Genomic DNA, 14,114 nt, shown 5'->3' on the forward strand with positions numbered 1-14,114 from the left:
CAACACGGTACAATAGGAACCTATTTAGTAGGTATTTTTTTGAATTGACCTTGGACGATGGAAAGTTAAAATGATGATATCAACGGTTATCTGAACGAGGAGAAAAAGGAACAAGAAAAACAGACAAGGTAAGGGTTTGCACGACAAACATCCATCCATCGCTGTTGATTGACATGGAATAAAATGGTTGGTCAACGTAGTACTGTCAAACCAACCCCAGCAAACTTTTTTCCGCATCCTCCTGGGCAGACAAACACCAAATCCCGATGCGGACAGGGGGGTCCTCGGCTGATGCTATGGAGAACTTCTCTGACGAGACTCAGAAGTAACTCGCCCAGGCCGGCCGAGAGGCCGCCCGTTTCTTCAAGCATACCGTAGAGACAAACAGAACCACCAACTACAAAGTTGGGGTATTAGGGTAAAAGGGGTTAACTTTTTTTTTGGTCCCCCTCTCTAGGGAGTCTAGGTATTTCGAACAAAACCAATACGGTCTGGGCCCCCTCGGCAACAAAATATCCCGTCACAACAATGGCGGCCACTGCTGTTGACTTTGTTGACTGCGAATTGGGCGCTAAGCTTTCCCGTTGGCACCCCTTTCATCCGATGTGTGTCTATGGAATAGTTCAGCCGTATACCTAGTTTTTTTTTTTTTTTTTTTTTTGAGGTACAAAACCGAACCCTTTTTTTTTCTTTCGGGGCTAGTAGACACAGAATCCTTCGAGGCGTAATGGTTTCTAGTCTACCCGTCACACCCCTTATTTGTTTGCTTGGTTTCTTCTCCCGTGCTCTAGATCTAAGAGTGTGCCACACATCTCTATATAAATGAACTTGACGCTCGAGCCAGACGACGAGGCCCAATCTCGGTCGACGGTGATTCCGTTCCTTTGAACTCGAAAAGTTGCCTCGAACCGGTTATACATCACGTCACGCGGAGACCGGTTTGCAACTTTCGCTACCCATCTTTGTGACGGCGTCTTTCGGGAGGGATGATTTGTCTAGGTTCCTGCTTGTTTGCTAGGTTTGCATGTTTAGCTCCTCGCGGATAGCGACGTTTGTTCTCCTTCTCGGCTGCGAGTCTATCTGTTTGCCCTGTGTAGCAGGGTTGCCCCGTATAATGGTCCCCTCGATCCGAGCCTGGTATCTGCGTTGGAAGAGGGGGGATGCAAAAAAAAAAAAAAAAAAAAAAAAGAGAAAAGAGAAAAGTTTACGCGGGGTTGATAAAAGGTGCACAAGTCAGTCAGCAGTTGTATCCCTTGCTTGTCACTATGTTTTTTTTTTTTTTTCTGTGCGGGGTTTCAGATCATGATTTTCGTTTTGTTTGTACGGTAACGCCGTCCGCGGCATTTGTTTTTTTCTTTACCCTTTATAAGGAACATCCATGCAATACATGCAATAGCATTCTAGAACTGTTGTACTATCTTCCGAGGCCTGAGTCGACTGTTGTGACTGCTAGGATCTAGGATGAGGGTCTCGGCATCAAGCAGTGAGATCAGATCAAAAGACCAAAAAAACAAAAAAGACCGTCGATTATGGTCGATCCCGGTTATCCGGTCAAGCCGGTCTAAATATATCGAGGAATATATAGCAGAAGCAAGCTTACGGTAGGTAGGTCCTATCAAGACTGTTCGAATACAAGTTTCCCCCCGCCTTCTTATAGTGGATAATTTGCGTGCATAATCTGACAGCGCAGGTGTCCCGTCGTGGCATGTAAACCCGACAATTCCTGCTCAAGGCAGGCTGACTCTTTTGGAGGACCGCATAAGCGTGTGTTGTTGTATTGTGTATCGGTAAATACTTAGTCAGTCAGACAAAAAAAATCAGAGGTCTCGCATGACCTCACCCACAGCCCTGGCAGCCAGTCTCTTCCTCTGATCCTCTGGTAAACTAGCACCCATTTCTCGGACAGCGAGTAGCTTGCGCATCATGGCCTCGACCTTCTCGACGTCCTCTTGCCCAATGTCGTCACCCGTCTCCTGGCTTTGGGGCTCTTTTGCACCTTGTCCTTCTCCCGATGGTGAACCTGACTTGTCTGACGCATCTTTATGTAACTTGCTCGATTCTTGAAGCGCAGCAGCCTCGTCTGCTATCCTCATGTTTTCGGCTTCCGCCTCGACGTCGACCCCGGAACTCCAGATGGCGCGCTTGAGGCCCTCAAAGTCGGCCTTATCAAAGCCGAAACTCAGGCTTGCCGGGTCCAGGTCTGTGCTCTTTCTCCTCTTGGCCGCACCGCTTGCTGCATTTTCAAAGTCGCCAAACTCGTCTGACGATTGCTGGCCCAGAAAGTCGTCATCGTCGTCATCTCCCAGCCCCAGACCATCCGCATCTAGATCGAGGGCCCAGTCGTTGGACTCCAGCGCCTCCAGCACCCGTGGAATGCCAGTTTTTTCTGTCGTAATGTGATCATGGGTGTCAGTCAGTATCCCAGACGACCTGTTGGACCGTTTCATGGAGCCATCGCCATTCATTGCCCTCTCACTTACCGCCAAACTCATTCCTCCCCTTATCCCCACCACCACTCCTTGCGTGCACAAACTCCAACCCGGCCTCGCCGCAAGCCTCCTCCCAGTCGCCGAGCACATCGCCGGCATCGGGTCCGACCTCACCAAATCCGACAGCGAGCCCAACCCCGTCCCACTCCCAGCCGCCCAGGCCTTCCCTCACCACCCTGCCCACCGCCTCGACGAGCTCCCGCCCCTTGCCAGCGCCGGCGCCGCCTTCCTTCTCGCCCTTGATCGAGAACACCACAGTGATCCCGCCCAGCACGCCCAGGACCTCCCTCGCCTCGGCGCTGAGGAAGGTGTCGGCCCATTCGCTCGGCGCGGCCGGCGTGTCGAGCCACACGGGCACCTCGCTGCTGTAGTAGGCCGTCTTGAGCGCCAGGGCGTGCGTTGTGCCCGCCAGGCCTTCCCCGCCTCCTCCTGCGCCACTGACGCTGCCACTGCTTTCCCCGCCTTCTTCTCCCGACGTCGTTTCCGGCGTTGCTGTAGGCAACGGTGTGGGGTGGCTGCCGGTCAAGTCCTTGATGAATTTGCTGAGCAGTTCCGCCTCGCTCTCTAGCGATATCGCCAGGATGCGGCGGGGGTTTGAGATTTCCATGACCTAGGTGGAAATTGGTGTGTAAGGAACGGTGAGCTTTTGACGGGCGCCAGCGGCAAAAAAAGAAGAAGAAAAAAACAACCTATTGGCTTTTTGTTGAATAATGTTTCAATACCTGGTATGTACCTAGGTAATATTCGTCGTTGACAATTGTCGTTAGTAGCCTAGTCTAGACTAAGAAAAGTGTATCGGAACGAAAACGTAGTGGGGTAATTTCTATCTTTGGACCCCAATGTCATCATCCAAAAACCACCCTCGGGCTTCCACGAGCAAAGCTTGTGAACCGGTTGATTACTCACCTCATTCACATGGTACATTCTATATCGTATGGAGTCATGAAGATTTCGCAGCTGGCCAGATTGACTTGGGTAGGTTGAAATAATTATACAGAGCAAGATTCCAGGCACATATATACGTTCTAAATACATACTGTCTATTGCTCACATCAAAAACGCTCTGTCTCCTCACACTATTGACATATGCTGTTTGCCCCTTGGAGATGCTCACTACGAGAATATCAGAGTCCGAACCAATATCCATAACCTGCCAGAGGAAGAAAAAGCAACAGATTTAAGCTGATTACGGAATATACTGATTAATGCCTAATGTGGTGGAAAACCCATCTCTAAAAAGCGGTCCATTCAAAAAGTTTATATATAATTTGCTTTTGATTTCAGAGACATAGAAAAAATTCAAGCATACTCTAATGCACTAATAATAATACAACTCCTTTTGACGCTCTGCATTACTCCTTTCTTGAGTAGCAGTCATACGCTCAACCACTCCTATAATCCTGCGAGCAAGCCATCTGCTGCCCGCACTGCAATATTTTGAGGCGGCAAGACGCCCTCGTTTATGTTGCTGATACCCGCCTCAGGGATCACGTGGGAGATATCGCGCTGACCATAGCTGCTAGCTTTGCAGGCAAGCAAGGTTGCACTGGGGTCCATACTATCAAGGGAGCACTGGTTGGGAGGGTGGTTCTCTCCTTCCCAGCCCTTGTTGGCAACTTGGCCTCTTGACTTTGGCTCTCCGTCGCTTGCACAAGACTGAGAGAGGTGACTCGTGGAGCCACTACTGGTTCTTGGACATGTTGTCCTGGTAAGAACCTCTGTTGCTGCGTCGCCCGAGCAGGCATACTAAGGCGCTGCATCGGCAGCTTCGTCATCCACGTCGATGAGTTTCTTAGCGTCAAAAGCCTTCTTTGCAGCCTTAGCGAGCAGCTCCGTGTCGCCACTCATGTCACACATGCTCTTGAAACTGCCGCCTTCGCCCTTACGCATGAGCTCCCATGGGTGGGCATACTCGACAACCTCTCCCTTGTCCAACACCAAAACCTTGTCATAGTCTGCAATAGTCTGCAGGCGGTGAGCAATGGTGATGATGGTTGTATCTTTCATCTCGCGGATAGTATCCTGGATCTTGCTGTCGGTAGCGTAGTCGATGGATGCTGTAGCCTCGTCCATAACCAAAACGCGAGGCTCCTTGAGCAGTGCGCGGGCCAGGCAAAGAAGCTGACGTTGGCCTTGCGACAGATTTGATCCTGACTCGGAAACCTTGGACGACAGATTAAGGAATATGTTCTTGTTGCTCGCGCCCCCTGGTGTGGTTGGTGAAGCCGGTAGAACAGGCGAGGCATCGGCGGTGGGGATAGTTTCGTCGGGTCCAATAAGCTGCACACGTTGCAGCGACTTGTAAATCTGCTCGTCGGTAAACAAATGAAATGGGTCCAGGTTAGACCTAATAGTACCCGTGAAAAGGGTTGGCTCCTGGGGAACGATAGTAATAGCCTCGCGCAAATCGCGCAGGCCGATGAGTCCAATGTCAATGCCGTCAATCAGGATTTTACCCCCATCAGCCTCAAGCGCTCTGAAGATGGCCAGCGCTAGAGAGCTCTTTCCAGCACCCGTTCGTCCAACAATACCGACCTTCTCTTGGGGAGAGATCTTGAACGTAACGTTGCGTAGGACAGGGTCCAGCTCCTTGCGGTAACTGGTAGTGTAGTTGATAAACTCGACTGACCCCTGGGCTGGCCAGTTCTGGGGTGGCCGGTTCTTTTCACAGATGGGTGCGGCCTCCTGTTCGACCTCAAGGTACTCCTTGATACGCTCGACTGCGTTCATGTTCTGCTCGTTGATCGAGTACAAACGCACCAGCCACAGAATATTCTCAGCAAATCCGATGGCGTAACTCAACGAAATACCAGCCCACCCTGCATCGATGACTCCTATACTGAGGATGACAAAGACACCGGCGAAGAAGGAAACGAAATCGCCCAAGAGATCAGTACGGAAGGCAAGCCATCTGTTAGTAGCCCAGAGGTAAATCATGGGTCGCAGTTGGCCGTTGATGCGGGTCAAGTTGTCTCTCACGAACCGACGCTCATCGCCGTACGCTCGAATGGTGGTAACGCCGCTGAGAATGTCGTCAGCCATTATTGCTCCAATGTTCGCTTCGGTTGCTTTCTCGACAAGTCTTAGGAGCCGGTATGAAAAACTTACCTCAAAGTCTCGCCGAACTGTTGGAACAGAGGGCTACGCTGCACAGACTCCAGACGTTTCAGGTCTCGTGACGAAGCCAGGTAGAACTTGGCCAGCAGCACGTATGCAATTGTGATAAAGACGGCGGCAATAAGGAAACCTGGGGTTATCGAGGCAATAAGCACAACAGTCACTGTGATGCCCAGGGCGCAGCTCAAGATTCCGATGGCTATTGGCGCCACCTCCTGGTCGACGGCTTCCATATCTTTTGAAAACCTGTTCATCATTTGACCCAAGGGCTGCAGCAATTCCGAGTTAGTGTACCTATCCAGGATATACTGGGAGTATATATAGGCTTTGAGTAGAAGCAAATAGAGCTTCTCTGTAAACATACCGTGACATCGAAGAATCTGAATTTGGCACGGGTGACGGTATTTAACAGACGCGTGTGTATCTTGGCTGACGCGGTGAGTGACCCGAAGAAGATCCAAAGATCACGGAGGAATGCTGTTAGGGAACCAGCAAGACCAATAATGGCGAGGACGACGAGGTAATACTGTGCATTGACTTCGGAGTTGACAACAATGTCGAGAGCGGTAGCGTTACCATTCCTGGCCAGCTGATCCTTGACGTAGGTTTGCACAGGCACCATGTACGTGGGGGCAAAGGACTGAGTGCCGTACATGTGCGAGCTGGTCGAGATTGGAACGCTGGAGACCTCAGTAGTGTACTGGCTTGCCCACTGCTTTATCCAGAGGTTAGACACAACGTCGCTGGCCTGCTGAGATATGAAGATGCAGCCCGCAACGACCCAGAACCACCAGGACCCCATGGATGCCAGGTATAGCTTCATAACAGGCCATTTCACAGCACCCGTAGCCTTGGTTTCTTCCATGGCTTCGGCTTTCTTCGCCTTTTTGGCGTTCTTGGGCTTAGACAGGTGATCGTCACCGTCGGTGTCGAGGAGTGTGTTGCCACTACCCTCGCCAACGCTTGAGGGCACGCGGGAGGGAATTCTGGAGATGTTGGGAGTTTCTGACTTGGCCTTCTGAGCAATCTCCTCGCCAAGCGCCCCAGACGTAATGACCTCTAGTGCCCGACCCTGGTGGGTTATTCTTCCGTTGTCCATTACGACCACAAAGTCGGAGTGCGGCACACACAGCGGGATGTTGTGCGTGACCATGATACAGGTTCGGTCTTTCATCAACGGGCCCCTGATGCAGTTGTTGAAGATCCACTGAGCCGTGTGCGAGTCTACAGCACTGAGACAGTCGTCCAGAAGCAGGTGCTTTGAGTTGGAATAGACGGCACGAGCCAGGGATATGCGCTGCTTTTGGCCTCCAGAGAGTGTAATGCCCTGTTGCACAAGATGTTAGTATCGGGTGATTAGACTCAGCGGCGGTAGCCATGCGAAGATTCCGAGAAAAAGGGACAAATGGGGTAGAAAATAAATGAACAGGAACATATATGGCATACCTTTTCGCCCACCAAGGTTTCATCACCATTGTCAAGGATTTCCAGGTCCCGCTCCAGCGCACAGGCGACAATGACATCGCGGTACCTCTTCTCATCAAAGCGTGCCGAAAACAAAATGTTGTCTTTTATGTTGGCGTTCACCAACCATGCCTGCTGAGCAACGTATGCGCAAGTCTCCGCAAGGCCAGTCTCGGGGTCGGGGCGAACATCTTCACGGCTCCGGCCTCCGGGCAGGTAAACGCGACCCTTGAGAAGAGTCATCTCGCCAAGCAGCGCCATCAACAGCGAAGTCTTACCCGAACCAGTGGGGCCAGCAATGACATTGAGCTTGCCAATCATGAATTCGGTGTCGATGTCCAGGAGGCGGAAGGCCTGAGATCCATCGGCGGCGATGATATCCTTGCCACCCCAGATGAAAGCAGCATCCTTGAGGGCGATGATACGAGTTCCTTCCTCGTTGACGTTGTCCTCTCCAAGCTGAATAAACTTGTCCGTCTCCTCCTCGCTCAGGAATTCCTCGATACGGTCGATCGAGACCTTGGCCTCCTGAACGTGGGCCAACATGTCGCCAAGCTGGTCCAAGGGGTGTCTCAGGAGCATGAAGAGCGAGATGGATGTGAATGCAATCGAGGGGTGCAAGGGCCGTTTCTCGACCGTTGTGTACATCAAGAAGGAGAAGAAGGTGATCAATAACGGGACCGTGTTCCACACAGCAACGGCGCAAGCCCAGACCATGTAGCGCGCCCTGAGTGCCTTGAGCTCCGCCTTTCTCTTCTCATCCACACTCTCGCTGAACCTGTGCTCCCAGGCAAAGTACTTGATGATGCGAATGTTCTGCAGCACTTCGTTGGTCGAGTGTATACGTTTGTCGCTGCAGGCCATGATCTTCTTCTGGGTGCTGTTGAAAGCCCTGCCGAAGCCAATGTTCACAGGGAGAAGCAGGACCATGACAACGAAGCCAGGGATGGCACTCATCCCGAGAACCTGGTAAAGCAGGACGACGGAGACCAGCAACTGAGTGGGTGCCGATGCGAAAAGGAAATGAAGGTATGACGTGACTTCCGAGACGTTGAAGCTGTCAACTGACATCAGGTTGATAATGGTTCCATGGTTTGCCTGTTCATCCGACGAATCTTCCTTGTCCTTATCGCCGTCTTTTCCATCTTCCGACTCATCGTTGTCGCCGAGACAGAGCATCTTCTTGATCTTGCTGATGAAGCCGCCCTTGGGCTTATCCTCCTTCTTTTCGGATCCCAGAACAGTATCCTTGCCAGTAGCCGCCTTGCGCCTGAGGGCTTTGGCATAGATCTCACCGACCAGGATGGCACGCACATTGATGCAGATCTTCCGGCCAATCCAAAGCGCACGGTTGTCGCCCAGGGACCGAATTATATCAGTGACAGGAAGTAGGATGACGTAGAGCCAAACAACGCTCCTGGGTGCGCTTTCTGGCTCTTCAACATACTCCAGAATGGCCTTGAGAAGCATCGTTGGCGCAAAAGTGAACATACCGGACATTACGGCCCATCCAGCTTGTGACAACAGATCACCCTTGAAATAGCGCAGCAAGTGCCAGTACAGTTTCGTCGTCTTCTTGACCCTTCTGTAATGTGACAGTACGGTGGCTGCCTTGTCTTTGGGCAGTAGGTTCCAGACCTTACCCATCTCGAAGGGCTCCTTGTAGCCTTGCCAGACGATCTGATCGACCCACGAGAAGGTGAAGGAGGAGAAAAGCGACGCCAAGTTCTCCCGAGCAGGCGGGATGCCATCCTCCCACTCAAGCAATACCGTTTTGTTGCCCTTGCGCGTCGTGATGGCCATGAAGAAGAGCAACGACGTTAGGGCGAACTCGACAATGACGAGGATTTGCGCCAGCTTCGAGGACGGATGGACCATGGCGGAGCGGAAGATGCCGATCAGGAAGAGCCACTGGCAGCTGTATATGGCGGCCGTATGGTTCCAGAGGTGGGGGACGCGCCATTGCGTGTTGCCGAGGAAGAGTCGTAGGGTGGCGAGCACAAGGACGTAAACCCATGTGGTCAGCCCGATAATTGTGCCAGTGAGCGTGTACGATCCGTGAGCCTTGGGTGACAGCAAAGCGATCACGTAGACGGCCACCAAGCCTGCGATGGCGAGCTCCTCGACCACTACTGATAGTGTTTGAGCAGGCGGTGTGTCCGCCTGCACGATAGAGCCTTTTGTTGCCGTCTTGACGAGGGCCAATCGGCCGCCGCCGATCGCCAGACCCTCATCGTCATCCTCGTCGTCCTGAGCAATCGCATCGTCGTCGGGGGAAATGTCTGTTCGATGTGCGCCGGGGCGGCTATTGTCACCGTTGGACACCGGCGCATAGGCATGTGTCGAAGGGCTTGAGCGAGGGCTCGTTAACCGATAAATTCATAAAGCGCAGCGAGGAATGGTTGAGAGACTCCAAAGTCGAGAGTTACACAAAGCAACACTCAACCAGGTTCTATGCCCCTTGCACTTTCATTCCAGTGTTCGATGCAAGGGGGGTCAGCTCAGAGCAAGAAACGTACCTTTTGGACCTGCTCGCCGCATGCCGGGCGCTTCGAAAACCAAGGTTCAGGACGGATAGCCCTATGACTACCGCGGGGAGCAATATCCTCAGGTAGCTGAGACACGGTTGAAGAAACAAATGTCAGCTGAAGTAAAGACTGGAATTGATCAGTTAGGCCTCAGCCTAGGGCCAAGGGCCAAAAGAATACTCACTCATGCTGAAAACATGGCGTTAGATCATCAACCTGCCATACCGGCCACTGGCACTGTCCGACGCCACCCATCCTGTGCCCCGCTTCAGCGCGCTCTCAATCCAGACTGTAGGGCGCGCTGTTTTCGGGGAGGAATTGTGTGATGTTGTCGCTCTTCGGGCCCCTCGCAAGAGACAAAAATCAACAGAGGGCCTAGAGCAAAGAAGACTGCAGACGAGTTGGTATTAAAAGGAAATGTTCACAGAGTGTGGGAGCAAGATTGTTGACCTGCAGGAATATACTAGCTCAAAACTCAAAGGCGCCCAATCGCAGCGAATTGACTGGTTGAGCCGGCTACTGCAATTTTTCAGCGGGCGGAGCTCGGCCTGGCTCCGAGGCTTCAATAGTGGACCAGTGCGTGCTTTGCAGCCTGGGGATGCAGCTGATACCGTGCCTGTTAGCTGCAGGGGCCCCTGTGCAAATGCTGACTTGTGGATCTCAACTGTCAAGTTCGTTGAAGCCACGGCGTATGGAATTATTCTTCGCTCCCGCTTGGCTTTTGAGATGAGACCGATTATTTCGACAATAGCTTTGTGAATCAATTTGCTTCTGGTGAAAGGTAGATCGCCAAGAAATGAGCCCTAGTCTTCTCTTGATATAAACCCGGAGTGCTTACAATATGACTCGGATTGGACACGACTAAATATGATTCATGCTGTCTGTTGCCGTAACAAGCCAAAAAGCATCATTCTGTCCGAACAGCGCTTAGACCTTATCGAGGACCTTGATGACATAAAAAGAAGCCCACTGGGGTCAGTGGGTGGCAACTTGCCCAAGTCAGTTTAGGTGCAACTGCAATAAAGGAGGGATGATACTGTAACAGTAATTGTGTACCCCATCTGTCTCAGTTAGTTGCTCAAGCAAAATATCGGTTATTATGCTATCATCAAATCAGAGTAGACCTCCAATGTCAACAGAATTCCATCATTTCCCTGTGCTGTGCGCAATGCGATTGTCAGCTGCTACCCACCTTCCCCATACAATGGATTTCAAGCAAGCTCTTTTCCATGCCGGTATCGCAGGGAAATGGCATGCATGTATGATGTAAGATTGAGACGATTCGTCTCCAAGATTGCGGCTCTGGTACCCCCAAAGCGCTTGGCTAACCCACAAAATTATGGAAACTTGCAGGAAAGATTTGAGAGTGGATTCTCACAGTGAAGGAAGTGTGCGGACTGTGGATTGAACACGCAAGCACATTACGGTATATTGATAATTGATAAGGAAAAGTACAGGCGCGGGTCAAGCGCCGGATTATTGCCGTCCTTCCAAGGACCCAAAGAACGATCTCCTGCTTTAGTCATTTTCTTAGAGAGAAATACACAATAGTAGCACGAGCCTATCGCGCGGATGGCCCGCGGATCAGTGCTCCGAGATCTAACAGGGCTTGCAGGGTTGCAGGCCCGAGTGATTGATCTCGGTCGTTCGTGTAAAAAGTAAATCGAATCCCCAGCCCGGCAGGATTTCCTCGTGCAGTTACCGCGGGTTGTCAGGCGAAAATCCCGGAAATAAACAAACTTGGATGAATGAATGAGCTTCCATAACGGTGGCAGCTCAAATCCTTGTATCGTAGCTATAATGCACGTTCATATGCTAGAAGCCTAGAACGTCAAAGTAACCGCCCGCTACTTGGTCCTCGAATCGGAACATGACTAAATCTCCGGACAACTTTCATATTAATTATATATTGATGAGTCTTCGGCCTGACATGGTTCACTTTATGCAGATCACAGTTTGGGCTTATCAATGAGCCATTATGAAAAGTGATGACCCTGCCCTGACCTACCCCAAAAGATTACTATTAGACTAGAACAAGATAGAATAGATCTGATGTTACCACGTGGTGACGTCCAATGTCCACGTAATAACTATGAGAGTTGCATTCTCGGAACATGTCATGTCCCCCCCATCCCTGATGCGTTGTGGACGGGTACATCCGCGCGGACGGTCACAAAAGTTAGTTGCATTAATTCAAGGCTTGCTTTCATTGATGTTTTTTCTTGAGATATTTAACAACGGGAGAAAAACGCCCTGACTCCATCAATAAACGGCTTGGCCCCTGCAGATCTTGCAACAAAAAGGGCCTTTTCCCGTGTTGTTAAATCTTTTTGTTTGTTTTTTGTTTCCCTCCCAATGAAGCCGCCTTCCAAAAAAAAAATCGCGAACCGTCAACTCCCTGTATAATACCTCAGCAATATTATTACAGATGGATTAAACTCGACAAAAAGAACAGATTCTGGTTCTTTGTCTGAAATGGTCATTTCAACTCAAGGCGAGTGCATGACTACCTCAGCCCATAACCATGCCCTTCATACCAGCTAGATCACCCTCCTTGGCTGCGATCTCGAAGTAGCCATAGATGATGCTATAGAAAAAGTTAGCAAAGTGTGTCATTCATAACTGGGAAAGGCTGCATAGGAAGGGTTAACTTACGTGACGGCAAGCAGGGTACCAGTACCCGAGCCCAAAGCACCCATGAGATCACTGGCGACGGACAGGGCACCAATGCAGGCACCACCGAAAGCGGCAGCAGTAGGGATAATACGCTTAAGCTCCTTGTACATGCTCTGGTCACGGTGACCGGCCATGACCAGTCCCTGGTCCTTAAGCTGCTTGGCAACATCGCGAGGGCTGGAGCCTGAGACCTCAATCCAAGTCTTGGAGAAGACGGCGCAGGCAGTAAGCATATAGACGATGTAGAGGGCTGTGTGGATAGGGTCGATCAGAGCCTCGGTGAAGTTCATGGGAGGCGACATGTAGTAGGTAAGACCGGAGATGGCTGAAAGCTGCGAGCTGCCCTCCTTGGCCTCCCAAACACCGAACAGACGGACCAGGAGGTTCTCGGGGAAGCGGGAGTAAAGCATCTGGGAGATGATGAAGATGTTGGAGGAGAGGGCGCTCTGCAACATGATGGGCATGTTGGAGGTGTAGAAGAGGCGGACAGGGTACGAGCCTCGGGCACCACGCTGGCGCGAGGACTTGACCGGGATCTCAACGCGAAGACCCTGGAGGTAGATGACGGCGCAGAACACCAGCAGAGTTGCCAGCAGGTTCATGATGTTGGGGAGGTTCTGGCGGTAGAAGGCCTCCTGCAGAGCGCGCTGCTTGTTGGGCCAGGTCATGAGCAGGTGGAACAGAGCAATGACGGCGCCCTCGTACTCGGGGCCACGACCAGTGTTGATGCTGGTGGGTGAGAAAGCCTTCCACATGATGGACTCGCAGATGTTGGTGGCAATGAACAGCGAGATACCGCTGCCCAGGCCGTATCCCTTCTGCAGAAGCTCATCCAGAAGAATGACGATCATACCGGCAATGAAAAGCTGGAGGATCAAGAGGAAGACGATACCGGCACCAAGTTCGGACGGGGGGCCGTAGAGACCAGTGAAGACGTAGACGGTGGCAGTGCCGGCAGACAGGATGAATGCGAAAAGCTTCTGGGCAGTCTGATACAGCTCGCGGTCGGACTTGAGGTCGAGGTTGACATCGATCATGTGGGTGCCAGCAAGGAGCTGGAAAACCATGCCAGACGAGATGATGGGCGTGATACCAAGCTCCATCAGCGTTCCTCTGTTACTCGCCATCATCATACGCAGCCAGTATAGGGGGTCGGAGGTGTCCGAGGACACAATGCCGTATAGGGGCATCTGGCTCATGACCAAGAAGATCAAGAGGGTGAGACCTGTCCACATCAACTTTTGGTTGAATGGGATCTTAGTCTCGGGTTGCTGAACCTCGGGGAGGAACGGCACGAAGGGCTTGACGAGGTCAAGGAACCGTACTGTAGCGCACAGAAGGAGTTAGAAGAGGATTTGGCAAGTTGATTGAAGCCATTGATACAGCAGGCTGTCATGGGAAGCAACAGCTGGACCCAGAGTATTGCTGGTCGCGACCATTGTTCCTGGGTACAAGTCTTGCGACCTGCCCGCAGAGCAACTTAATGGTTACGCGACGGCGGGCACATTGCGATCGGGGCTGCGCGCATTTTAGGCTGAACTTACAAGAACTCATGATGGGCGGCTTATATGCAAACAGTCATCTAAAAAGGTGGTCTTGTGGAAGAAATGAAAAAGAGAGAGGCCCGATCAAGAGGCCGGCGAGGTAGCAAACGAATCGCCTTTTGACTTTGGGAAAGAAAGGAAAGGCGCAGACAACACGATGGGAGGCGACGGAAGCTGGTAGATGATCTGGCTCCAAATTCCAAAGTGTGTAGGTGTTCAATTTGCTAAGTGGATAGCTAGCCACGTGACCCACTTTTCTCCTGAAGAAGGGGGTGGAGGGTGTAGTGGCTTGAAAA

General features: G+C 51.6%; 3 protein-coding genes across 3 annotated transcripts; all 3 read right to left on the bottom strand.

The window, feature by feature from the left end:
• Window positions 1-1,524: 1,524 nt before the first annotated feature.
• Window positions 1,525-3,280, bottom strand: MGG_04854 (uncharacterized protein). Its single transcript, XM_003712285.1, has 3 exons — window positions 3,179-3,280; window positions 2,481-3,099; window positions 1,525-2,386 (listed from the first exon to the last, which is right to left on the bottom strand). Exons 2-3 carry the CDS (start codon window positions 3,094-3,096, stop codon window positions 1,818-1,820), a joined length of 1,185 nt encoding a protein of 394 aa, XP_003712333.1. The 5' UTR covers window positions 3,097-3,099; window positions 3,179-3,280; the 3' UTR covers window positions 1,525-1,817.
• A 370-nt stretch (window positions 3,281-3,650) lies between these two features.
• Window positions 3,651-10,157, bottom strand: MGG_04855 (ATP-dependent bile acid permease). Its single transcript, XM_003712286.1, has 6 exons — window positions 9,783-10,157; window positions 9,590-9,685; window positions 7,053-9,420; window positions 5,971-6,933; window positions 5,598-5,875; window positions 3,651-5,511 (listed from the first exon to the last, which is right to left on the bottom strand). The coding sequence occupies exons 1-6, from the start codon at window positions 9,851-9,853 to the stop codon at window positions 4,236-4,238; spliced, it is 5,052 nt and encodes a 1,683-aa protein (XP_003712334.1). The 5' UTR covers window positions 9,854-10,157; the 3' UTR covers window positions 3,651-4,235.
• A 1,620-nt stretch (window positions 10,158-11,777) lies between these two features.
• Window positions 11,778-14,029, bottom strand: MGG_04856 (protein transporter SEC61 subunit alpha). The gene is made up of 3 exons (XM_003712287.1): window positions 13,819-14,029; window positions 12,254-13,598; window positions 11,778-12,185 (listed from the first exon to the last, which is right to left on the bottom strand). Exons 1-3 carry the CDS (start codon window positions 13,826-13,828, stop codon window positions 12,110-12,112), a joined length of 1,431 nt encoding a protein of 476 aa, XP_003712335.1. The 5' UTR covers window positions 13,829-14,029; the 3' UTR covers window positions 11,778-12,109.
• Between the last annotated feature and the right edge of the window lie 85 nt (window positions 14,030-14,114).

Source organism: Pyricularia oryzae, chromosome 3, assembly GCF_000002495.2.
Source record: "Pyricularia oryzae 70-15 chromosome 3, whole genome shotgun sequence".
NCBI lineage: Eukaryota > Fungi > Ascomycota > Sordariomycetes > Magnaporthales > Pyriculariaceae > Pyricularia > Pyricularia oryzae.

Bases quoted from the DNA above. Each gene is read 5' to 3' on its own strand.
- MGG_04854 (XM_003712285.1), bottom strand. From the start codon at position 3,096: ATGGAAATCTCAAACCCCCGCCGCATCCTGGCGATATCGCTAGAGAGC. The intron at 2,387-2,480 runs GTAAGTGAGAGG...ACATTACGACAG, and splicing joins GGGGAGGAATGAGTTTGGCG to AAAAAACTGGCATTCCACGG.
- MGG_04855 (XM_003712286.1), bottom strand. From the start codon at position 9,853: ATGGGTGGCGTCGGACAGTGCCAGTGGCCGGTATGGCAGGTTGATGAT. The intron at 6,934-7,052 runs GTATGCCATATA...CTTGTGCAACAG, and splicing joins AAACCTTGGTGGGCGAAAAG to GGCATTACACTCTCTGGAGG. The intron at 5,876-5,970 runs GTATGTTTACAG...GAATTGCTGCAG, and splicing joins TCAGATTCTTCGATGTCACG to CCCTTGGGTCAAATGATGAA.
- MGG_04856 (XM_003712287.1), bottom strand. The intron at 12,186-12,253 runs GTAAGTTAACCC...CTTTTTCTATAG, and splicing joins GGTACCCTGCTTGCCGTCAC to CATCATCTATGGCTACTTCG.